Source organism: Macrobrachium rosenbergii, chromosome 27 (assembly GCF_040412425.1).
Source record: "Macrobrachium rosenbergii isolate ZJJX-2024 chromosome 27, ASM4041242v1, whole genome shotgun sequence".
Classification (NCBI taxonomy): Eukaryota; Metazoa; Arthropoda; class Malacostraca; order Decapoda; family Palaemonidae; genus Macrobrachium; species Macrobrachium rosenbergii.
Window position 1 is genome coordinate 11,525,005 of NC_089767.1, and position 25,044 is coordinate 11,550,048.

At 43.0% G+C, this 25,044-nt stretch overlaps 1 protein-coding gene and 1 long non-coding RNA gene across 3 annotated transcripts in view; both read right to left on the bottom strand.

Moving 5' to 3' along the window:
• Positions 1 to 25,044, bottom strand: part of LOC136853402 (gamma-interferon-inducible lysosomal thiol reductase-like) — a 198,341-nt gene that overhangs the window by 37,758 nt on the left and 135,539 nt on the right. For both annotated transcript variants that reach the window (XM_067128895.1, XM_067128894.1), the window contains exons 3-4: positions 15,049 to 15,222; positions 14,648 to 14,794 (exon numbers count right to left, since the gene is read on the bottom strand). In XM_067128895.1, coding sequence (XP_066984996.1) covers positions 14,648 to 14,794; positions 15,049 to 15,222 — 321 coding nt within the window. The remainder of the gene's footprint in view (positions 1 to 14,647; positions 14,795 to 15,048; positions 15,223 to 25,044) is intronic.
• On the bottom strand, positions 3,859 to 9,441 carry LOC136853399 (uncharacterized). The gene is made up of 2 exons (XR_010857447.1): positions 9,245 to 9,441; positions 3,859 to 9,140 (listed from the first exon to the last, which is right to left on the bottom strand). It is a non-coding gene; the product is annotated as an uncharacterized lncRNA (long non-coding RNA).

Genomic DNA, 25,044 nt, shown 5'->3' on the forward strand with positions numbered 1-25,044 from the left:
TCTTTGTTGTTGAGAATAATACTGGCAAACTCATTCAGATTGTTGCTGTTGCTGTTGCGGAGACTCGAGTAATGTTCAACAAAAACCTGGGCCAGGTCAGTGTTGGGCGGTACTGGAATCAGGCGCTCTTGTATAAGTTGGTGGTTTGTCCAAACAGAAGCCTATTCAATATGCGAATTATAATGGCACTCGCTTTCTATAATGATTGAAAAAAAAGACTCCTACTTCCACTTTTTGCTTTCATCATAAGTTATCAGGTTGTGGAGTAAAAAGCCCTACACCCTACCCTTTCCTTTGTATCCTCTGGCCTCCATATCTGTCCCTTGCAGCTGGGCTTTACTACCCCTTCTGTGATTTCATCACTTTTTTTCCTGTGATTTCAGTCCTTAGATCAAGAAAAATGTGGCAACAAAGGAATGGGATTATTTAGATTTTATATATAGTTTTCTTAGACCTACATGGCTTCTCTGTGATTATGGTCAGCTCAGTTTGTTTGCTGCATAATTATACAATTTACATACATATACTTGTGTGTGTGAAAACATTCTAACTATTGAGGCTCTTTATTTAGGGTAGGTCAACGATCACAAAAACCAAAACCATGTAGGTAAATTCAACATGTGATAATTTTTAATTAAGATAGTAAGTCAGCCTACTTCTCCTAACACCACAAATGGTGTCTCTTCTAATGTTGTGAGCAGTCTGTGCCTGAGCATCAGGGAATTTGAATTTTGGTGGCTAATTTGAATGACATACTGATGTGAAGTCCAGAGCTGTCGCCAAGACCCTCAGGGCATTCTTGCTTCAAAACAAAGAGCTAAATGATGCACCGAGACTCTCAGGAAACACAGACCCAGCGCTCCTGATTCAAGCGATCTTTTATGCATTTTTCCAAAGATACTTTATGTCCTTGTCAGATCTGTAATTACTAATGTATGTAAGGCATTGCAAGCTTTCTAACCATATGTATTTGAAATCTCTTTCCAATTTATAGATAGAATTGTTAACCATTCTTCAGGTGTGAGAAAACACATCTGATTGTATACTGTATAGACATCCCTCTGTTTCCCTCGAACGTCAAATGCTACTTTTCCTCTGGCAAGAGTTCTTGACCTGTCTGAGATTTTGTGTCAATAAATTAGAATACCTTGAACCTGCCTCTTACTCGCTGCCTTGTTATACTGGTGGCCCCGAAAATGACCAATGCCGACACCGCCAGCACCAGCCCATACTGTGACAACGCTGCAGCAGCAAGCATCTGTCTACCCTTCACAACCCACAACCCAGAGGCCTGGTTCTTCTGAGCAGAGACATCGTCAGGTCTAAGAAGATCTCCTCTTCATCCCGCAAAGCCGACGCCGTCCTCAAGTTCCTGCCAGATGACGTCTTTGAGCAAATTGCAGAATGGCTAGCTGACCAAAAGATAACTGTCGCCTACAAAATGCTGAAGGCCCAAATAAGGTTGTCCTTCAGCATGCCACCTGCCCTCAGAGCTAGGAAATTCCTAGACAACGTAGCGGCGGCAATAGGAGACCAGATGGCATCGCATGTCTACAAGCAATTGCGGCGGCTAGTTACGATCCCACCCACAGATGGCCACACAGAGACTATGTTGGACCTTGTGAGAGAGGTTCTACTCACAAAATTACCCCGCCAAACAGTCGTGGCCATCCCCAATGCATCAACCATGGACCTCGATGATTTTCTGAAGACACTTGACGCTGTCCACCTGGCTCACAAGTTGACGGAGTCTACACAAACACCCGTAGCAGCAGCCGCCCCACAGCCACAGCAGCAGACTGGTACAGAGACAGACAGCGATCCAGAGGGTCTCACTACCCCCATACACCGCTACTGGAGCTCCAGGTGGAAAAACAAACCCAAATACAAGCCCAAAACAGAGGAACTCCCCAAGGGCATTTGTTTCTACCACTGGAGGTTTGGAGCAAAGCCTAAAAATGTGAAAACGATTGCCGCATATTAAAAAACATACAAAAGGGTGGCAGCAGCAACCCAGCAAAATAAACGTAAGCAGTGGGCAGACAGGTTGCCTCGTAAGAGAAACCGCTCCTGGTTTCTGCTGTCTTATGGGTACAGGCAAAAAGACTCTACGTGTTTTTTCATCATAGATGAAAGATCAAATACAGAGTTCCTGGTCAACACCAGCACATTTAAATCATTTGTGCCAGCCAAACCACATGAACGCCTCAATCCAAGCCCCAACACCATACAGGTATCCAATGCCAGCGGAGCTCTGCTGAAAATATACAGGAAAAGGACCATGAAAGTGTTGTTTGGCAGAAGCAGTACAACTGAATGTCACAGCAAATGTAACAATTGCACTCTTAGGAGCAGACTTCCTAAAACTGCACAACATATTGGTAGATGTAGCGAAACAGCAGCTGATCACATGATCCACCCGCAGCCCCACGCACACCAACTCCAGCACCAGAGATAAGTTGCCTCCTACAGGAGTTCCCGGAGGTATTTAAGGACAACCTGCAGTATGACCTGACCAAACCTGCAAAGCACCACATAGTCACTGAAGATCACCCAGTGCACGCCTGTTTTTGGCCCCAGGAAAGCTTGCCCATGCCAAACAAGCTTTCCGGGACATGGAACGGGCAGGAATGTGCCAAAAAGCCTCCAGCCCCTGGGCATCTCCCCTACAAATGGCACCAAAACCTGATGGTACAAGGCGACCCTGCAGCGACTACCGGAGACTCACCATCAAGACAGTACCTGACAGTTACTCACTACCAAACACTGCTGACATAACCAACCAGATGGAGGGCGCCAAAATATTTATGAAGATCGACCATTGAAGGGATACTTCCAAATCCTGGTTGCAAAGGAGAACATAAAAAAAATGGCCACTATCACCCCCTCCGGTGCATGTACCTTCAACTGCAGCTGCTTCAGCCTTCGAAACTCATGTGCGACCTTCTAACATCTGATAGACGAAATCCTGGGCAACCTACCCTTCTGCATTGTCTACATCGACGATATTGTATGCAGGTAGTCCAGGTTATCGGCAGGGGTTCCATTCTGACGGCGTGACGATAACCGAAAATTGGCAACAATTGAAAATCAGCGATTTTCGGCGCTTTTCATTATCAGCGCCTCTGTTAGGTATGTATCGGGGCCAATACCCAATTATTGGCGCTGATAAGCAGAAACCAGCGATTTTCAGCGCTGAAAATTGCCGACTTTCGTTGCTAGACAAGCCACCGTAAAACCGGATCGCCGATGACTAAGGACTGCCTGTACTGATATTCAGCCCCAACATCAAATAACACATGAGAGACCTCAGGCAGGTCCTGCAAATATTTAAAGAAAAGGGATTTTGACAAAGGAAAAATCTATTTCTGAGGAAGGTCCCGTGTCACCCGGTGAAATTCCATTACAGCACGAATTTCTAGGTATAATAATGCTAGATATACCAGAGAAAAAGAGCTTTCAGGAAAGCTGGGGTTACTACCCCCAGTCGAGCGTCTTCTAGGAAGACGTCGGTATAAGGAAGGGTGAGTGAAATACCACTACCACGGAAACATACTCGAAAGATCTCTCCTTATCACCTACACTCAACACCCGCCAGGACGGCGACACCAGCGCCACCTACCTCATTCCATGCTAGCACTAACCCCAGACTTGGCATGTGCAAATAGGGGAGTACTAAGTGAGTCAGGGAGGGTCACCGGGTGACACGGGACCTTCCTCAGAAATAGATTTTTCCTTTGTCAAAATTCCTTTTCTGAGTTCAGTCCCGTGTCAGCCGGTGAAATAGTGATAGAGAATCATGCCAAGGCTGCAACTACGAGGAAAAGAGGGTAATCTGAAGAAAAAAACATAAATTACGAAAATAATTTTAATCAGGGAATCTCTTACATGTAGCAAGAATACTAAACCTAAGGCACATCAAAAACTTAATACTATGAAAAAGTGGGAAGTCCCCGCACGACGGGAAGAGGCCCCAAAAATCTTAACATTACTAAAGCATATTGAAACATGAAATGTGCATAAGATAAATGCATATACAATCTTAAAGCTACACACGTAAACTTAGGCTAAACACGTAAGAGACAAAATCAATGAAAATAACATATACAGAACATATACATATATCTGGGGTACATGGAGCAAAATAAAAACTGCCCAGTACCCCACAAGAAAAAACAATCATAACATGTCAGATTACAATTTCCACTCAACAGAGACAAGATACATCAATATGAGGAGCCAGGCAGTGAGGCATGATCAACCAGGAGGATAAGCAGAGAAGTAAATGAGGCAGGCGGGGGGGGAAAGGATAGGATAAGGATATGATTAGTTAAGGTGGGGAGATGACACTTCCCACAGCTATGGTAGAAAATTTCAGGGCTTCGAGCGATTTTAAATAGTGGCGTTTAAACACTAGAGGTGATTTCCAACCCGTAAATTTAGATAGTTCTGAGAAGTCCATATTATGAAAGTAATTAATGGAAGTAGCAACTGCTCGAATATCATGAACCTTAGGAACTGAATCTGGGTTGGCCTGTTTAATAAAATACAGAATTTGTTGTCTTATAGCATTCAGTGAAAGTGTACCACCTTTCTCCCTGATAAAAAGAGGACCCGACTTACTCTGTGGAGTTCTTAAAAGGTAAGATTTAAGTGTATAAACTGGACATAAAGACTGGTCTTGAGGAAGGGGCACCACCTTCCAAGGAGACCATCTGTCTTGTGGGTCTTCGTTCTTGGCTAAAAATCTAGGGTCAGGGGAAAGGAGGACCTCTCCGGACGGGAGGAAGTTCACAAAATTATCACCTCTAGTGAGAGCCGATAGCTCTGAGATTCTAGCACCTGAAGCCAAGCTAATCAGAAATAAAGTCTTCCTTAACAGATCCTGATAAGAGCAATGAAAGTTGTCCATCTCTGATGCTAACTTAAGGACGTCATTGAGAAACCACGTAACAGAATGTGGGCGTGATACTGGTCTCAGACGAGCGCATGCTCTGGGGATAGATGAAAATAGGAATCTGTAAGGTCGATTTTAAAGCCGTATAGAAATACTTTCTTCAGGGCTGACTTGACTGTGGTAATAGTGGCCGGAGCAAGGCCTTTCTCAAACAGTGATCTAAAAGAAAGAAACTCCTAAATTAGTCGTCATGATTTTGGCTTCAGATGCTTTCAGGAAGGAGGCTAATTTTTTGACTGCTGAGTCATACTGTCTAAGAGTAGAATCTCTTTTATCTGATTCTAAAAACAGAGTGTTGACAGGGTCAATGTTTGCTCCTTTTTGGGCTGCAATTTTATAAAGTCCATAAAACTAGGGCATTCTGAATTCTTGAGGAAGCTGACACAGTCTTGGTTTGTACTGTCTGGGTCAGTATGGGCTTGGGAATCCGAAGACTCCATAATCCCAGTTCCTGAAGAAGAGGGAACCAATTGCTCTTCGGCCAATAGGGGCTACTAGGGCTGGTTGACCTTTGAATGTCCTGAGTTTGTGTAATACTTTCAGCAGTAAATTTATTGGAGGGAACAGATAAATTTTCTCCCAATTGTTCCCATCTACTGTCATTGCGTCTGTGGCGTACGCCTGAGGGTCCAGGTTCGGGGCCACGTAACAGGGGAGCTTGAAGTTGCTCTCCGTCGCGAACAGATCCACTTGGAGACCCGGAACCCGGCGGCAAATCCATTTGAAAGATTCCCCGTCCAGGGACCACTCCGTCTCCAACGGAGTAGCTCTGGACAGGGAATCTGCCACCACGTTCCGTACCCCCGCTAGGTGGGTGGCTGACAGGTGCCAGCCGTGCTTGTTCGCCAGGGAGAAGATAGCAACCATTACTTGGTTTACTCGACCTGATTTGGAGCCGCCCCTGTTGATGCAATGAACTACCACTGCGCTGTCAAATACCAGCCTGATATGAATCCAGTTGGGGGCGGATTTTCTTCAGAGTTAGAAAGACCGCCATAGCTTCCAGGGTGTTTATGTGGAACTGCTGAAACATTGTGGACCACGTTCCTTGTACTTTCTGTTTTGGTGAATATCCCCCAGCCGCTTAGGGAAGCGTCTGTGTGAACAACTAGTGCCGGAGGGGAAATTGAAGCGGAACTGTTTTGGACAGGCCTCTGACTGTGGTCCAAGATTCGAGGAATAGAGGAGACCTTGTCTCTGAGCTTGACATTGGCTCGACTCCGCCACACTCTGTTTATGTCTTTTAGTTTCGCTTTTAAGAGCAGGTCCGTCACTGAGGCAAATTGAAGAGACCCAAGGACTCTTTCTTGGGATCGGCGGGATGCCGATTGATTTTTGAGAAATTTCCTGGTGAGAGATGCTATCTCTTTCCTCTTGGGAGGCGGGAGAGATAACATGTGAGAGGACAGATCCCACTGGAGACCCAGCCACTGAAACCGGGACTCCGGAGTCAGGCGGGACTTCTCTCTGTTCAGTTGAATACCTAACGACTCCAGGAAGTTGATGACTATGGACGTAGCCTTCTGACACTCCGGAACTGTTGGTGCCCAAATTATCCAATCGTCTAAAATGCTGCTAGGGATATCCTCGGGACCGGAGTTGTTGCACTACCGTGTCCGCCAGCTTGGTGAATACCCTGGGCGCAATGTTTAGACCGAAGGGCATGACCCTGAAGGAGTAGGCTTGATTCCCGAGTCTGAAACCGAGGAACTGAGAGAAGTTCCGCGCAATCGGGACGTGATAATAAGCGTCTGAAAGATCGAGAGAGGTGGTGACGGCTCCACGCGAAGTAGAGTCCGTGCCTGAGCTACCGTAAGCATGCGAAATTTGTCGCATTTTATGTAGAGATTTAGACGCGACAGATCCAGGATCACTCTTTGCTGATCGGAGTCTTTTTGGGAACAGTGAATAACCTGCCTTGAAACTTTAGGTGCCTTACTTTCTTTATTGCTTGTTTGTTGAGCAATTCTGTCATGTAATCCTGTAGGATTGATGTGGGTGGCTGGTAAAATCTGGTTAGAGGAGGAGGGTTCTTGATCCAGCTCCATCCTAGTCCTTTGGACACAATGCTGTGTGCCCAAGGGCTGAAGGTCCATTGGTCCCTGAACCAATACAGGCGACCACCTACCTGAGTTCTCTCAGTGGGAGGGAGCGGGTTTATTCCCTCTACCACGTCCAGGCCTTCCCCTTGGGGTGGTGTTGAGTTTTCCTCTATGAGGGGCTCTGCCTCTTCCCCCCCTTGCGATCCTATTAAGGCCGTGAAAGTATCCACGGCCCTCATAGGTGGGGTTGTACGCTGGCGAAGCAACATACGAGGGCGCAGCAAGGGAATGAGCTGGTTGGACCAGCACATACTGTTGGGGGTGAGCCTTGGAGGTGGAAGGCTGTGCTACTGCCGAGACTGGGACGGCTTGAACTACCGCCTGATGGTGGGGCCTCTTATGCCTCCTGAAACGTTTGCCTCCTCTCGTCTGGGGGCCGCCAGATTCTGGGGTCTTGCGCTTGTAGGCAGAAATGCCCCAGCGAGAGCGCAGACTCTGGTTGGCCCTTGTAGCCTCGGCCATAACATTTGTGACCTCCTCTTCTGGGAAGAGGTTAGGCCCCCAGATCGAGCTTTTAACGAGCTTGTTAGGCTCGTGGCGGATAGTGGCATCGGCAAATATGAACTTCCTGCATTCCAGTCTGGCCATGATGAACTCGAACAGGTCAGACTGAAAGCCAGCTAGCAGGAACTTAGCCAAGACCTGAAAGAATGGCTCGTCCGCGCAGGAGACGGCAGTAGCTTCCGTAAGGCAGACGGAGTTCAAGGACCGGGCTAACTTAGTCCGGGCATCAAACTCCGCCTTCAACAAAGATTCCGGCAGCTTGGGGAGCTGCTCACTGAACTGTGAGGAAGCACAGAAGGGGTCCAGTTTCCCGACAGTGAAAGTGGACAGGGCGTCCACCCAGAACTCATCACTTCCTGGGAATACCAGGGAAGTGGGGTCTGTTTCCCTCAGCTGCGGTAATGGATTACCTTCAAAAGCACGCTTTCGGGCCGTAGCCAGAGCGACTTTGTTCAAGCAAGGGGTGGGCAGGTTGTCTCCCAGGGCGAACATTGTGAAGTTGCCCTTGAAAGGAGTCAACTTCGTATTTTCTGCCTACCACTCCGTCAGAGTGTGCAGGAGAACCGACTGAGCTTGGTCCCTAGGGACGATGACAGTCTCCCTAGGAACCTTATCCGACCGAATCCATGCTTCCTCCGTTAGTCTCACGAAGCCTGGGTAAGGGGGCAAGAGATCGGCGGGGAAGAACTCCAATTCCTCCAGCCGTCTCGTGCCAAGACCTTCAACCGTGAGTTTGCCATCATGTTGGATGGCACGGAGTGCGAACGCCAAGGGTTACCGACATCGAACGGCGGGAGGTCCGCTGTGTCGGGGATGACATACTGGGGTTCGGCTGGGGGTGGGCGAGCCATTCCTGCCAGTATATTATCATGACTGGCCAACTTTTCGGAGATTTTACTGAATCTCGTGTCCAAATCCTCCGTGAACTTCCTGAAAAGTTGGTTACAAAGGCCTCTGCGTCAAAGCAGGCTGGCGAGGAGGGCTTGGTTTTGCAGCCCTCTTACTCGCGCTTTGCCGGAGGAACCAGACTTGCTCCCGGAGGCTACAGGTGCTGAGACCTTAGCCTTCGACGGGGGGAAGGGCGATGCCTTCTTGGAGGACGAGGACTTATAGCCCTTCGCCTTCCATGAAGTCTTCAACTTCAACTTGGGGATAGCAGACGGAGCTCTATCACCCAAGGAGGAAGACTTCACAAAACCTGTGAAGGAAGAAACAGATGAAACTGGGGAGTCAAAAAGAGGGGGGCCCGCCCCAACAACCTCACCTACCTCGCTACTTACCACCTGGTCCTGCTCGGTGTTCATGGGTTCCAGGTCTAAGTCTAAGGCGGCGACGTCCTCCGAGACCTCAGCGTAGAGGATATCCACTTGGGGTGGCTGGGTCGCATCCCGGATTTGCTGGATGATGGGGGTGGCAAGATCTTCTGGCACTGCGGCCGCCACCCGTGCGCCGGGGTAGAGCAGGTCCCTCAACTTAGCGTCGAGGACGTAGGGCTTCCCCGACGGAACATTCCTGCCAAACCCAGCCACCCAGGCCCGGAGGGATTCCAAGGCAGACTTCTTGGAAGACTCGTCCGCCTGCAAGAAAACCAACAATTAGCCAAGAACGAAAAAACAGTCCGGGAACCTCGTAAACAATATACAATATGAGGAGCGTAAAACGGAGGAAGACTGTCACTTACCGACTCATCCTGGACGGTTGCGCAGAGAGCGAAGCAAACCTCACAACCATCAGGGTGCCAAACTACCAGGTCGTCGAGCCGGACCGCACAACCAGCGTGGGTCCGGCACACTACGTGACCGTAGGGTTGTTGGAGGGAAGCGGTACACCCCGGCTCCTCACAGCGAACAGTCTGTAAGTAGAAAAGTACATGAACCCACCACCTAAGCAATCTAAAGCCCGGCAAGGCCGGAAACTCAACTACAACTGGAATACTCCGGCGGAGAAGAACTCCCTTATCATAAACTGGGCCAATAAGCTCTAAATTACACAGAGTGGAAGGTAAAAGCTTCCAGACCCCGGAATACTCCGGGGAATGAAAGAATGAGACACCAGGAACTCACCACAAGGGCTGCCAGTAAAAATAACGGCGGAGCCCCCGGGTGTAGAACCGGACTCACGTATATATATAATATAAAGGAGGAGAGTACTCCGTTAGATAAACAGACTTATCTAAATATATCAATTCATAAATAATAACATTAAACAAGTGACGGTACAAGGGTAAATACTCCGGAGACCGGAGGGATCCGCTCCCCTTATATAATATAAATCCCTTCCTCACTTACTTCCCCGCCGGAGAAACAAGACGGGCAAGATGCTCGTATGTTTATAACATAAGCCGGAGCAATTATATTTTACCCTATCTACGTAACCCGACGGGGAGACGAGAGGTGTGGGATAGAGTGTCGAACACGTTCGAGCTAACGAACCACCAACACCAACACAGCGATGCTAGGGACTGTATGGGAGGGAGCGAATCCCTCTACCAAATGGAGGAGTCCCTGAACTCGGAGAAAACGCCATCTAGCGTCACCCGCGCGAGTAGAGCAAGGCTGGAGGAGGAGGGGGGGGGGGGGTGGAGTAGGGAGAGAGGTAGGCTACCGAGAAGGGAACAGGAGACAGGGGAAAAACATATCACCCGCTCAACTGCACCCATACCTCCAAGAATAATGAAACTTGGGAGGGTAGCCTACTACTAAGGGAAGCTACCCAGCCCGATGCCCGACTCCTTCCTAGGCGAAGCCTAATAGGGACCTAACCTAGTATAGGCTAGGAAAAAGGGAGGAGTGCGGAGGGGAGGAGGAAGCAACAGGGAGAGAAATTTTGTGCCGAGAACCAACCGGGATCGAGAAGAGGGGGCAAGGAGGCGACTAGCCTAGAGGAAACACATCCAAAGAACTCTATTCCCCCAAATGAAGGAAGAGAACTAAGGGGCTCACTCTGCCCACCAAAAAACGACCCCGGAGGAAACAGCAACCAAAACTCCCTCAACCTGATGATCTCCACACCCAGGGCAAGGGGATGGAAGCAAAACAAGCCTACTCCACTAAATAACCATCACACATAAAAATGGGAACAAAATTGTGCTCAATAGGGTGCGTAGCCTACCTCGGGGAAGCGGTTAGATCTGAGGCTGCCGCCACCACGAGGAGGTAAACCACAAAATAAAATAAAATAAAAAGAGAGCACCATCTCCAAGAATAAAATAATTAGCCTAATACAGACCAAAATTAATAAGGAACCCAACCTGGGGTACCTGGACGGGGCATCACCCTCACAAAGGCCGACAGGCCAATGAAACGTAATTTCGTGAAACAAAAGGGGGGAGCCACCGCAGGGAACCCACCAGGATGGGAACCAAGGGGCAAAAATCTATCTATAACGACAAGGAGACAACTCCAACAGAAAAGAACTGATGGAGTCGCCTCGCGGTCGACATGGCTGGCGGAGGACGCCGTGGCGTCATAATAAGATCTCAATATTTATGAAAAGACGAGACCATAACAGCCAAAAATAGAACAAAACCCACAAGAAGATGGTACTTAACTTGAGATGGTAAAGCTGCTCGATGACATGGCGTAGATGAAAATAATCCAAAAAAGGAAGACGAGCACACAAAAGAAATGAACGCAATCACGTGCTAGAAAATGGAATGAGGTAGGTGGCGCTGGTGTCGCCGTCCTGGCGGGTGTTGAGTGTAGGGGCTGTAACGGCTCACCGCTCTGTTCCGGGGGTTTTGATAAGGAGAGATCTTTCGAGTATGTTTCCGTGGTAGTGGTATTTCACTCACCCTTCCTTATACCGACGTCTTCCTAGAAGACGCTCGACTGGGGGTAGTAACCCCAGCTTTCCTGAAAGCTCTTTTTCTCTGGTATATCTAGCATTATTATACCTAGAAATTCGTGCTGTAATGGAATTTCACCGGCTGACACGGGACTGAACTCAGAAAATGGATTTATAGTCCGAAAAGACAAATGTGAATGGGCAAAACCAACGGTGGAATTCCTGGGCCACCAAATAAGCCGCAAAGGTGTCAAGCCCCTCCCGATGAAGGTCCTCGTTATACTGTAGCTTTAAAATTTCATTATTTCAAAAAACAAACCCTGAAAGGCAACCCTCTAAAATACGAGCTTTCAGAAAAACTAAGTATCACGGCTGTATCTTTTACCATTATTGCTCCACTGATATGTTAGGCCCCTCACCCAACCACCCACTACCACATTCCCTGAATGCCAAAAATCAATATCTGGATCTCTGGAACGGCTGTGATGAAATTTGGCACGATTACGTTAGTGGCAAACCTCTAAAGCCATCCCAATCAGTTGAATATTTCCAAAGTTATAAAGAGCCAAAGCTGGGGTTTTTGTGTACTCTGGGTGGCTGGGCTTTACTAACTGCAGTTGATGTATAAAAAAATAAAAATTAATCTACGTACCACAAGTACTGCAGTTGATGTATAAAAAAATAAAAATTAATCTACGTACCACAAGTAAGAGTTGAATAGATTATATTATTAGCCTACTTACAGTGGGTTTCCCGGGTCCAGGGTCTGTTCCACCTGAGTTAGGTGGAATAGGTTAATGTACCCGATTATCAAATACCTGCATATGTTTGGACATATATTAGCATACTTTCTTATAGGTCTAGTTTAATACTACGATGCCTGTAGGGACTCTCCATCATATTTGAAGTACTCATTGGTTTTCGATCAGTTCTCTATTCTGAGCGTGGAAGGGGCTTTCCTTTTTTCGTGCTCAATGTAAAAGCTCTCTTCTACTCCTCTATGATTAATACATATTTCCTGAACAAGAGGAAAAATACTATAATAATACTTCTCTAATCTGGCAACTTGGCAATAATCAAGGGATGCTACATTACCTCCATATACAGTGAAGTGAGGGCATGAAAGCTTGTTGATAAAAAAAAATACTGTCCGTGTTGTAGTATGAGAGAGAGAGAGAGAGAGAGAGAGAGAGAGAGAGAGAGAGAGAGAGAGAGAGAGAGAGAGAGAGAGAAAAGCTTTAGTCTGAATTGGTTGCCCGAGATTATTACCATATAAGCTATATATGGTAATGTTAGCTATTGTTCTGGTACATGTTCTCCTCCCCCTCTATCATTTGGATTTCTTGATTGAAATAGTACATGGATGGCCAAGTTTTACCTATACACGAAAATATGTAAAAGAGATTTGACATTTTATAAAGTTGCATTTTATGCTCTGTACAAGCCATCGTGTTTTTTCCTTGACATCCTGAACTACCTGCTTACCTTGATAAAAGGAGTCTGGTTAAAAAAGTCCATTTAAAGCTATAAGAGTCTTAAGACAAACTTTAAAAGATCACTGGATAAAAAACTCATGCTAGACGCTAACAGGCCTAAGATTACCGAGCCATAGAAACCTGATAGTACTACAATACAATTCCTTAAAGCCTCAAGTTTTAGACCTATAAGGAAAAGAAAGGGGGAAATTGAACATAATCCCACAATATCAGAGATAGATGACCTCAGACTGAAGTGGAAGTAAGAAAATAAACTTTGTTCTGTGCTTTCAAGATCGAAAGATGGCAGGAATCAACTTTCCAAGCAGGGAGACTATCGTAGCCTTGCAAAGCATCACACTGATATTTTACAATAGGCCTAATAATGGGGTGTCTACAATTTAAATGCATTCCAGTATGTACAAATACTATTACACAATAAAGAACGTAAAATTTTATTGATAGGCAGATGTAAAAGCACCAATCAGAACAGATGAGACAGATGTAAAAACACCACTCATAACAGATGCAAGTGGTACTAGATTTCTGAACTCGGGAATGCTAAACCGTCTGCAGGAAATTCATTGCTTTTAAAAAGACTGACATTAACGATTTTCAAGAAATACATTAAATCAGACTTAAAATTTAACTGAACAAACCTTTGGTTCACGTTAATGAAGAGGATAACTTGACACTTGTCAAAAACAGTGTGCGTTGTCAGTCTTGCATCCGCTCGCTACTGCAAACCTCTCAAGACTAATGATCATTCATGACACCAGTTCAAGAGTAAAATGACTTCGCAGATTTCCAAAATATTGTATTAATTGGAAATACAGCTGGTCCTCAACTTACAGTAGGGGATCTGTTCCAGTGTTGCGCTGTAAGTTGATGCAACTGTAAGGACAGTTAACTTGATGCCTGTTCTTGCTGTCAGCCCGTCAACAGCACTTATGGACAGCAACTTGATGCAACATCAAGTTACAGCGCTGAAAAAGCACCATAAGATTGAATCTGCTGTAAGTCAGTGACGCACTGTATAGTAATGGAAAAGTGCAAGACATCTGATTCTCATCTAGATAAAAAAATTTTAAAAACTTACACAAGATAATGGACGAATTCACACACTTTAAGAAAAAGGTGTGAGCAGTCCGTACCTGAGTATCAGGAAATTTGAATTTTGGCGGGTAATTTGAATGGCATACTGTAACAAATTTCATTATTTCATAAAACAAACCCCGAAAGGCACCCCTCCAGAATACGAGCTTTCAGAAAAACTAAGTATCACGGCTGTATCTTTTACCATTATTGCTCCACAGTTATGTTAGGTCCCTCACCCAGCCCCAACCACATTCCCTGCATGACAATATCTGGATCTCTGGAACAGCTGAACGAATTTTGATGAAATTTGGCACGATTAGAGACCTTAGTGGGAAATCTCTAAAGCCAGAGTTTCATCCCGATCAGTTGAATATTTCCAAAGTTATAAAGGGCCACGGTCAGGGTTTTTGTGTACTCCAGGTGGCTGGGCTTTACTAACCGCCAGCTACACACTGTGGCAATTGATATCTACAGTAACGTATTTTTCTCACTAGCTGCTCCTTACACGTCAAAACCATTTCAGTCTGAAATCTGTTTATTTTGCAGCCTCTAGACACCACATGGCCATTAAACCTACAAGTATACAACTGATCAGCTAAGCAATATAACTGGGATTATTAGAACAATCATGATAATATGCTAAAGACGGGGGAAATAATTCAATGGAGTAAAAACACTTGACATGAAAATATAAAGAACTAGTACTGTAAAACCATGTCACTTACCCCATCAATTGTGATTGTGGGGATGAAGCTCACTTTTGGCTTGAGGTTATGAGTCATATCACCCATGTGCTTCAATATGTTTGCGCCCTGGTCTGAATTGACACAATTTTCAACATCTACCCAACTCTCTTTGTGACTCTCAACACACTGAAAAATATGGATTAGTAAATCTCATGTACAAAATTGCCCTTCACTGTAAAACCTAAAGAAACTAGAATTACAATATTTTGACAGCCCTAAAAGCCTGCAACTAACTGTGAATCCTACTGTTTCAATGATCACTTTAAAATTTAAAAGGGTTATGTGTTTGCCTTGCACCCTACACAGTCTCTCATTTAAAAAACTGCAAATGAGTAATTGTGTTTTCCCATCATTACCAATAAACATGCAAAGGGATTTACCTTTTGGCCAGCAACTAATGGCTGCATATTTTTGTCAATCATACAATGAACAATTGACAGTTGCTTGGTCTGGTCCTTGATGATATTAGTGACACAGGCATGAACCATATTGGCTTGGCATTCCACAGGGCCATGCTGACAGTCAAATGTAAACTTTCCATTTTTCTCCAAGGTCTGTAAAATTTAAAACAAATTTTTATGAGGAACAGGACCAATTATGAACACATGGCACACAATAGGGAAAAAGAAAAACAAAGCTTGATAGCCTTCAATGCATGGTCTTCTGAGACACAAAAATTCTAAAACAATAACTATGTGAACAGACTTTTATGTAAAAACCCAAAATATTTAACTTAGAGAATTGGTATGATAAAAAGGACATATTTACTGTATATGGTTTTGATACACAAATTAATCACATGAACTTCGGTGATTAAACATGCACAAGGCTCAATAAGTGATACAGAAGCTTTTACATAAAATCACATGCATCATATAGTTCAGGGGAAAGTAGTTGTGAATGCCCTAAATTGATAATTAAAAAATTATAAAAAATGAAGTCCCTACCAAATTAAAACAACATTAATTAAGAATGTTTCCTGAATATAGTACTTGTCAGAGTAGAAAATATCCAACTTAAAAGTAAAAACCAGGTTAAATTATTGTTTCATAAATACAATTCTCTCCTACATATGCTACAAATTATCCTGAAGTCTGCAAAGTTAGCAAAAAGCCATGTCATCGATAAAAAAAAATGTCTCTAAGGTGATCTTCTCATTGAAAGCTCCCTAGTATCTTGTCACAATGTCCTTAATGCCACAGGGAGCTGAAACCTGTACGAAAGATACACCATCAATGGCCTGTGGTTCAGGCATACAAATAAAAAATGCATTTGTAGGAAATTGCACTTAAAAATTTTGTGAATCCATTAAAGTATAAAATATTTTACTGATGCCTAGCTGATGGTTGTGATAAAGATGAAGTCACAGCTTTCAGGACTCTGTTCAACTGGAGACTGATAAATCTGTAATAAGTAACAATGTCCCATCGAGGAAGCCAAGGTTGGCAGCTTCTACTTACACTAAAACTATAAAATAAACCAAAAGCAGTCTTAAAACAAAGCATTCCATGCATGAAATGATACTATAGCCATTAAAAAAGATCTTGGCTTCAACAAGAGAGTGAACCATGATGAAAAGTTCTTGCATTATTTATCACATACTCTCCCCAAACTTCAGCGCACTTGGTTCAACACATTCATGCATTGCTATCTTGTCAGTGAAAAGGTTACACTCTGGGCCTCCATACACTCCTCCACAACATAGATGATTGTATCATTACCCCTAAGCACATGGGATTCCCATTATGAAACAAGTAGAAGTCAGACTGTAGCAGATCAGATAAATAAGGGTCATAAGGCAATAAATCAAAGCTACAGTTGACTACTTCTTCAGCCATTGCCACATGTCATATGTGGATAGGGGCTTGTCCTGGAGCAAGAGCATGCCCATTCCCAGCTTTCCAGTGTGTTTCATCTTTTTCTTTTTCCAACTGTAACATTTCTGATGCATGATACTTTGGCAACACCTTGCAAATCCTAAAATACAAGCCATTACTTTGCTGACAAAGGTTATCTGTTTGAATTTTATTGGAAGGTGGAGGGTCATAGTATTTCCATTGCTTGCTTTGATTCTCATTCAGTAATTTTGTTCTAAGTAGTGAACAATGTCTCATCCTCAGTTACCAATCTGCAGTGAAAACTGACTGGATCTGCCTAAAAACAAATCAGAAGTGCCAAGGAGGTTTCCACTCTTGGTTAGCTGCTTCTGTTTGTCAGTCATTCATGTTTCTGGGTGTCCTGATGGGGTCATCATTTTGTGCTACCTTGCCTGCTTGAATATGTAACTCACTTCTAAATGTTGAAACAGGAAGAAAAGTTGTCATCATGTGTAGTTGCCTTGCCTTTATGGATTTCACAGTAGGTTATACAGTTGCTTGAAAGATAAACATGAAAAATCTTTTTTTTTTTATTTTGCCTAATTTGAGATTTCACTTGCATAAATTGACCTTCAAAGACCCTCTCCTGCATTGTAATACAGTAAAACAAATAAGTTGTTGTAATATGCAGTCACATGTGAGTTTTAATTTTAACAGTTTTGTCATGTCCAAAACAACTTTGTGCTTCTAATATTAATTTGTACTGCTGTATAATTTTCTGTCTGCAAATCAGAGGTTTATAACCCAAAAACATTTAAACAATAATTTTGTTAAAGTTTGAATACATTACTAAATAACAACAAAATCTCAGTACAGTAAAATGAACTGAAATGACTGCACCAAGGAAATATGTTAAAATTCAATGTTACTGCAAACTATTTTGCAAAAACAGACCCTTTGTAGAGGAAATCTAGTATTGTAATAATTTATTAGAGTAATGGACTCTCTACAAGGTTCATGAGTCTCAACACTCCCCTACAAATGAAATTTATACAAAAAAATTAAAATCATAGGTGTTTCTTACTGCATAAAAAATTGATATAACAGAGAATATGTTTGGGGATCTTGACAAAAATTTTAGTGCAGCATATACAGTATATTGAAAAATATGAATTTTTAAAATAATCTGACTCTAAGTAAACTAGTGCACAGACCATTTAATCATGAAGGTGATGTAATGAATATTTGTTTATAAAGATGCAAAGAAACATATGGGAGGAAGATTTGAAAAATTTACACTTTTCTTCACTGTGATGAAAAAAAACCCTTAAAACCTAGTTATCGGGAGTGACAATGGTGCATACAAAAGTTAAGAAAATTATGGCAAATCTAGATGGAATTTGTATTGCATAATGGTTCCAGGATGAGTCAGTTGAAGTTTCTGAACTAAAAACACTACAAATCTTCACTACCTTGATTTTAACTACTGTGGCAAAAGTTTCCCCTTAGGGCTCTCTTTTGTTCTGAAACAAGTGAAAAGCTTTACTAAGACAAGATTTCTTAACACTGAACTAAGTCCCACTTGTAAGGGAAAAGTGACATGCTATGTTACTTGCATGGTGACCATATAGGGGGTATCACTGACAGTATACCTTGCTTGGCATACCATAGATAGTACCAAAAGTTTGTTGCAGCATCCCTCCAGCCTCAACAGCATTGCTTTTTTACCTTTAATTTTCGTACAATCCATTTGGTCTCTTACTTAACTGTTCAACTCTTTATCTTTCTCTGATTTTCATGTCTCATCTGAGAGCAAACCAGGAAAGCAAAATGCATGAGTCTTGAAATGTCGGCCTAATGTCTTGTTAAACTAATTTGAAATAGTAATATTCAAAGTGGATGGACTTCATATATAGTATGAAGCTGCAATTTCCTCAATATGATAATGACTTCTGTTGACAATTCAATTTCCATAGCCCACCCAGTGCATCTGCTCATCACATACCCGGTAATAAGTAGCAATAAATGTTGCAGCTAGCTCTTTCAGTAATATCTCTTGATATACAGTCTGAATGATGCTAACTACAAAAATGAGCAGAACACATGTCATGAGAGGGCAAAGTCATTTAGGGACTACCTATCTACTGGGTGACCAATATGTAAAAGGCATGAACAGAAGTATAAGGAAGGTCATAATGATGCTAGCTGAACTTCTGGCTCCCCATTGATCCTGGGTTCACTGACAACATGACCAAAGAGTTAGGAACAATTTTGAAATTGGCAAAACACCATGACAAAAGTGGAATGGTATTACCCACTTCAGCACGGAGAAAATCTAATTATGATAAAAATTAATGGTCTGAAATCATGAACATAGTACTGACCTTGATTAGGAGTATATTCATCACAATGCATAGATATCAACTTTCAAGATCTCTCTCTGCCAGGTGATAGAATTAATACCAATCTTAGTGTATTATTCTCAAGAATGCAACCTCCTGCAAAATACTTAAGGGCATGAGGAATATCCCATCACCTGATTCAGACTTTCTTCATTCAGGTATTTACCCAAAGACCCTCCTAATACACAGTAGTGTGACGTATTCCGCTTCAATCTCACGAAACTATATAGTGAACTGGTTCTTTGACTTGAAGTCAAGATAACAACTGGCCTTTGTAATTAATGGCCAGTGCCCTTCCTAAGTAGACTGAACAACTTTCTGTCACTGCTGGAAAGTATGTGTGTGTGTGTGTGTGTGTGTGTGTGTGTTAGGAGAGGGAGTAAATAAAAAAAAATAAGAATCAAAACCTAGTCCAAAGACAACACTAGTTAGTACTATTAAGTACTACTATACTAGTAAATATAATTCCATTAATCTTCTTCATCCTTGTTAAACCAAATTATAAATTTGACAAGGTGCTTGTCCATATTGTAATAGACTAACAACAACTGCTAAAGTTTGGCAGAGTCCTATGTCAAAGCATTGAAAATTGTCTTAAAATAGCTAAAAACAAAAGGTTAGGATCTGAAAATGTCTTCTACTATGAAGATACATACAGTAAACCCCGCGTATTCGCGCGGGGGATGCATACCACACCCCCCCACCCCGAATAGCTAAAATCTGCAAATACTTACAACCCCTCTAAAAAACACTTGGAACTGCCTATTTGGATAGTTCAAACACAAAAAAAAAAAAACTAAAAATGCTTATACCTGAGTATTTTAATAGTTTTATCACAAAAAGTGCATTTAGTCATGAAAATGATATGAAAATACAAAAATTAGTGAATATTTCTCACTGAAAAATACCGCGAATGAGTGAATTTTCTGTGAATAATGTGTATATATGTTCCACAGAGAAATCTGCAAATAGGTGAGTCCACGAATCGTGTGGCCCACGAATACGGGGGGTTTACTGTACCTGGACTGGCTCAAGATAGCAGATCCTTGGAAACATTCAACAAGAAATAGGACGCTGTGTATGCTCCTGTTGCACTGGAGGCAATCACAATATGATTATTTTCTTAGGTGGAGCAAGCCAGAGAATTGTTCTAATAGCTTGATTTTAATTATAAGCATGATGGAGCCCCTAACCTTACTGGCTCTGGTGCACTAAAACTTTAGCACCCCCAGTGGTTCTGGCATTCTATGCACAAAACTTTTAAATAATGCATAATAACCCTTTTACCAGTTTTAAAAAAGAATGCTTAAGGTGACGTTTATGCAGTTCCTCTCAACAGTGATATTAAATTTGCTATTAGTGTGACATTTATGTTGTCCTAGGAAATGCCTTTTTACTATTTCAGTGAATAGTAGTGCTTTTACCCTATTACCGAATTTTTTTCTGGATTAATTTTTTCTACTCTTTTAATGGATGAGTAAAATATTCTAGACACAACATATGAATAAATAATTTCAGCTCCACAATAATGTTATCAAAAAACACAATACAATATTAATGTACTGTACGATACAGGTTGACCATCACTAATCCGGCAATCAGTAGTCCGGAACAATCAGTAATCTGGCACAAATTTCGGCTAGAGTAATTTCCAATGTTTCTACACTAATTTTCAAATTTCCCGGGTTGCTGCGCTAACTCGCTTGCCGGCCGCTTCGATTTGGTGGTGCTGTGTGCTGCATCAACATACTGGTAGCCTAGCCTACATTATACTGAACTCTATTCACATAACAGTATTATACAAACATCAACATGACGAATGTGCATCTTTTTCATGGATCTTTTAAAAAAGTTATGCTTTACTACATTGTTTCCAATTGCGTATATTCTCATATTGCTTTTGTATTATAAACTGCGATCAATGTTTTGTTTTGGGAATCGATATCGCTGTGTTTATTTCGCCACATTTAACTAAGTTCAAAGCGCTTTTCTTGCTTCTAGTTAGTGTAAATGAATATGGATACTTTATTTATTTGGGACACGGATATTTTTCATTATACGAAGTGTTTTTAAGTCGAAATATAACTTAAATAAGCTTCGTTGTGAAATTAATTTAGCTATTTTTTTCGTTAGTATATGATGTTCGTGGGAATCGCAGCTGGCCGTTCGGGGGCATGTTTGTTTTGTGTAAAAAAAATCAAGATTCTGCTCTCTATTTTCTCTTGATTTCATCATAATACTATCTTTACGTACTTATCTTTTATCGGTGTGAAAACAGTAGTAATTTGTATTCTTTCATGCCCAGTAGTTTTGATTAAAATTCATTCTCTCCAGTTTTATTTACGGTCGAGTTTCATCCATGTTGCCATTGCACGATAATTTATAGTCATTAGCAGCTTGAACATTGTTTTCTCAGCTTCAGCTACAACTTACAGCTTTAAGTTACTGTAGCAATGTATTTCCCCGCCGATCTTTTCTCCAAAGCGAATAAGGATATAGTGTAAAAAATATATCAGTCCTATTGTACAGTACTTAACCCTTAAACGCCTGTTGGACGTTTTAAACGTCGTCCAAAATTGTCTGTCGAATGCCGAGTGGACGTTGCAAACATCGACTGAAAATGCTTTTTTTAAATATTCGCGAAAAATAATTACAGTATAGGCCTAGTTTGCAGAAGATTTCAAATCCCGCGATACCGGCGGATGCTGGGAGTTCACGGATCCAGCTGTTGTTTTGTTTCTGAGCGTCACCCAGACGCCAGCATGCATGAATTTCCCCATCTCGCATCAGAGAGCATCAGAGTAGCGCTCTCTTGCTGAGCGACTGTATTTTGACGCAGACGTGTTTTGTTGAACTTTTTGCGAGTGTTAGCGTATTCGTGCTGCAACAGAACGTTTGCAGAGATGTCGCAAAGCGCCAGGAGCATGAAAGGCGCCTGTATATTGCCTGTCGGAAGTGAGCGTGTGAGGCGAGTTTTGGACTTGGATGCTGGAGAAGGACCCAGCAACCAGAGTGCCCAGCTTCTCAGCAGCGTGTTGTTTTCCACGTGTGACCTATGGCAACCAAGGACCACATCCCGTTCCTTTTACGACCCCTAGGAAGCATTGGGGTGTCCTGAGGGGCATCCGAAAACATTTGGGAGGCCTCCAACAGAAGGACATTGATGAGTACTTGTTGGAGCTCGATCGAGAGCAGGTCGAAAGTCCTGATTTCGGTGGTAGTTGGTCATCTAGCGATGACGACATAACACCTGACGTCAGCGATGACGAATATTTGCCACCAATGTCCGTGACGGAATCCTCAGCAGGAAAGTGAATTAGAGTTTAGTGGGTTTTAGTGCCTACGAGGGAGAAAGTGAGTTGGAGGAGGAGGAGGATGACTCGATTGTGGCTGGTGGGGACGAAACAGAAAGTGATGGGGAAAGTGAAGGAGACGGCCCAGCTGGGAGTGTGAGAGCGAGGAAGACGTGCCCGTGCAATCGTCGCGGCGCAGCAAACCCGTTTAGAAGGTCGCAACGTCGCGGCAGCTCGGGTGAAGGCCGTCGTCCGAAAGTGATGAGGGGTGGTCGGAGGACCCCACCCACCTAACATGCACCCATTCACGGCAGTACCTGGACTGACCGTCCCTGTGCTCTCTCAAGGTACTGGGGTTCATTCAGCTTTTCCTGACGGGGAATTGCTCGAATTCCTGGTTGCGACACGGTAGATTACGCCGTACTGCCGTGAGGAATTGCGGACGACGTTGTCGCACCAGCTGGCGGGGTTGCAACCTCACGCACATGGCGCACTTTTTTTGGGCTCCACATATTTTTTTGGGATGATGCCTGATGCTGATGTCAGGCAATATTGAGGCGGAATTTTTTTTTAAGTACGCCTAATGTGGCGGCATTATGTCCCGTGATAGCTTCCTGGCATTGGACAGGTATTTCAACGCCTTCAACCGGGGGCTATACCCGAATAACCCCGACCGCCTCATCTTAGTCCGCCCAGTGTTGGAGTTCATTCGTGAACGGTGCCAGACTCTCGTGGTTCCTTCAAGAACCTTTCTTTGGATGAGGGTATGATGCCATACAAAGGGCGTCTAAGTATCAAAGTGTACAACCCAAGAAGCCAAAGAAGTATGGTGTAAAGTTATTTTTTATTATGGAAGCCAACACTGGATACGTCGTGGACTTCTTGGTGTATTCTGGGGTCTTCTCACGCTGCGTGACACAGTCTTCGGTCTTGTGAATCGTTTCCGTAACCAGGGATACCACCTGTTTATGGATAATTATTATAACTCGGTATCCCTGGCCCAAGAACTGTATGAAGCAGGTGTGCACGCCAGTGGTACCCTTCGGTTGGTGCGTGGGGCCCGAATGTCCTCAAGAGGTTTGCTAGCCACCCGCAACATCTTGCAAGAGGAGAGACAGAGTGGCGGCGGAAGGGAGATGTCTTCGTCATCTGTTGGAAGGGGTCCGACTCATGCCCATGATTACGACGAAAGTCATGAGCCCATCCAAGAGGAGATCACCCAGCGGAAGAAGACACGCCGGCAGGGCCGAGTTACATATGAGGAGTTTCGTGTCCAGCGCCCTACTGTCATCGGGCACTACAACAGGCACATGGGAGGAGTTGATCTCTTTGATCAACTCATCCAGTATTATCCCTTCGCCAGGAGAACCAGGAGGTGGACACAGAAGCTCCTCAAATACCTCCTTCAGTTGGCCCTCCAGAATGCCTACATCATTTACTGTGGGTATAATTCGGACGCCGGAGGTTGACCCACATCCAGTTTCTTGAGGTGGCTGGGAATGCCCTCATCAACTTCGATCCGGGAGGAGTGGCCTTCCAACGGCGCCCCTTCCCCAAGCTCCAGCTCTGCCCCGAGAGGAAAGGTCAGATGTCGTGAGATACCCCGACATCATAATTCCTCATCCTGCCAGCGCCGCCCTGCTGCCGCGACCTTGATGATGACGCCGCCCTGAAGATGCCGCCGCCCTGGAGGTGCTGCCCCCGAATTCCAGTGTCCCGTCGAGTAGCCGACCCTGTGTGTCGGCTGCAGCCAGGAGATCACACACTGGAGCTCATCGAAGGGGCAGACAGAAACGATGCTGGGTGTGCCATATGAATGGCAAGAGGAGAGACAGCCGGGCATGGGTGTGTCGCACCTGCAAGGTAGCACTTTGCAGGTTGGATGAGTGTAACCGCAGGTACCACAATGCGGTTATTTATTGGAGTGCGCCTGCCCGAGCGACACCGAAGGGTGCGCATCTCCCTCCTCCGCTTGTGCCCCATCATGTCGGGAGGAAAAAAATGCAAGACTCTTCAATGGAGGAGGGAGAAAACAAGAAACAGCACGAAGAGTCAGGATTACAAGTGAGTATTCTGCATTTATTTTTTTTAGTTTTATATTTACGAGTGAGTATTCTGCACTGAATTTATTTTTAGTTTTATATTTATGAGTGAGTATTCTGCAATGAATTTATTTTTAGTTTTATATTTATTACAAGTTTTTATATATCTGTATTCATTGCTGTTTTGTATAATTTCGTTTTATGCAAAAACATACAAGTTTTTATATATCTGTATTCATTGCTGTTTTGTATAATTTCGTTTTATGCAAAAACAAAGTTTTTCACAACAATTCCTTTTAGTTATGTTTTCATAACAAAGTAAAAAAAATATAATTTATATGTGTTTATGTATATATATATATATATATATATATATATATATATATATATATATATATATATATATGTATATATATATATATATATATATATATATATATATATATATATACATATATATATACATATATATATATACATACATATATATATATATATATATATATATATATATATATATATATATATATATATATATATATATATATATATATATATATATATATATATATATATATATATATATATATATATATATATATATATATATATATATAATTTTTTTACTTGGGTCTCTTTTTGGGTAGGCAAAAATCTCATATTCTGGTGATATTCAATCCATTACCTTCATTTTGCAACAAACGGAAAGTCTCTAGCACAATATTTAGATTTTTGGTGAATTTTGAAAAAAAAAAAAAAATTTCCTCAAACTCCGCTGAAAATCCTGTCATTTCTTGCGTCAGCTTGCCGTAATTTTTTCGC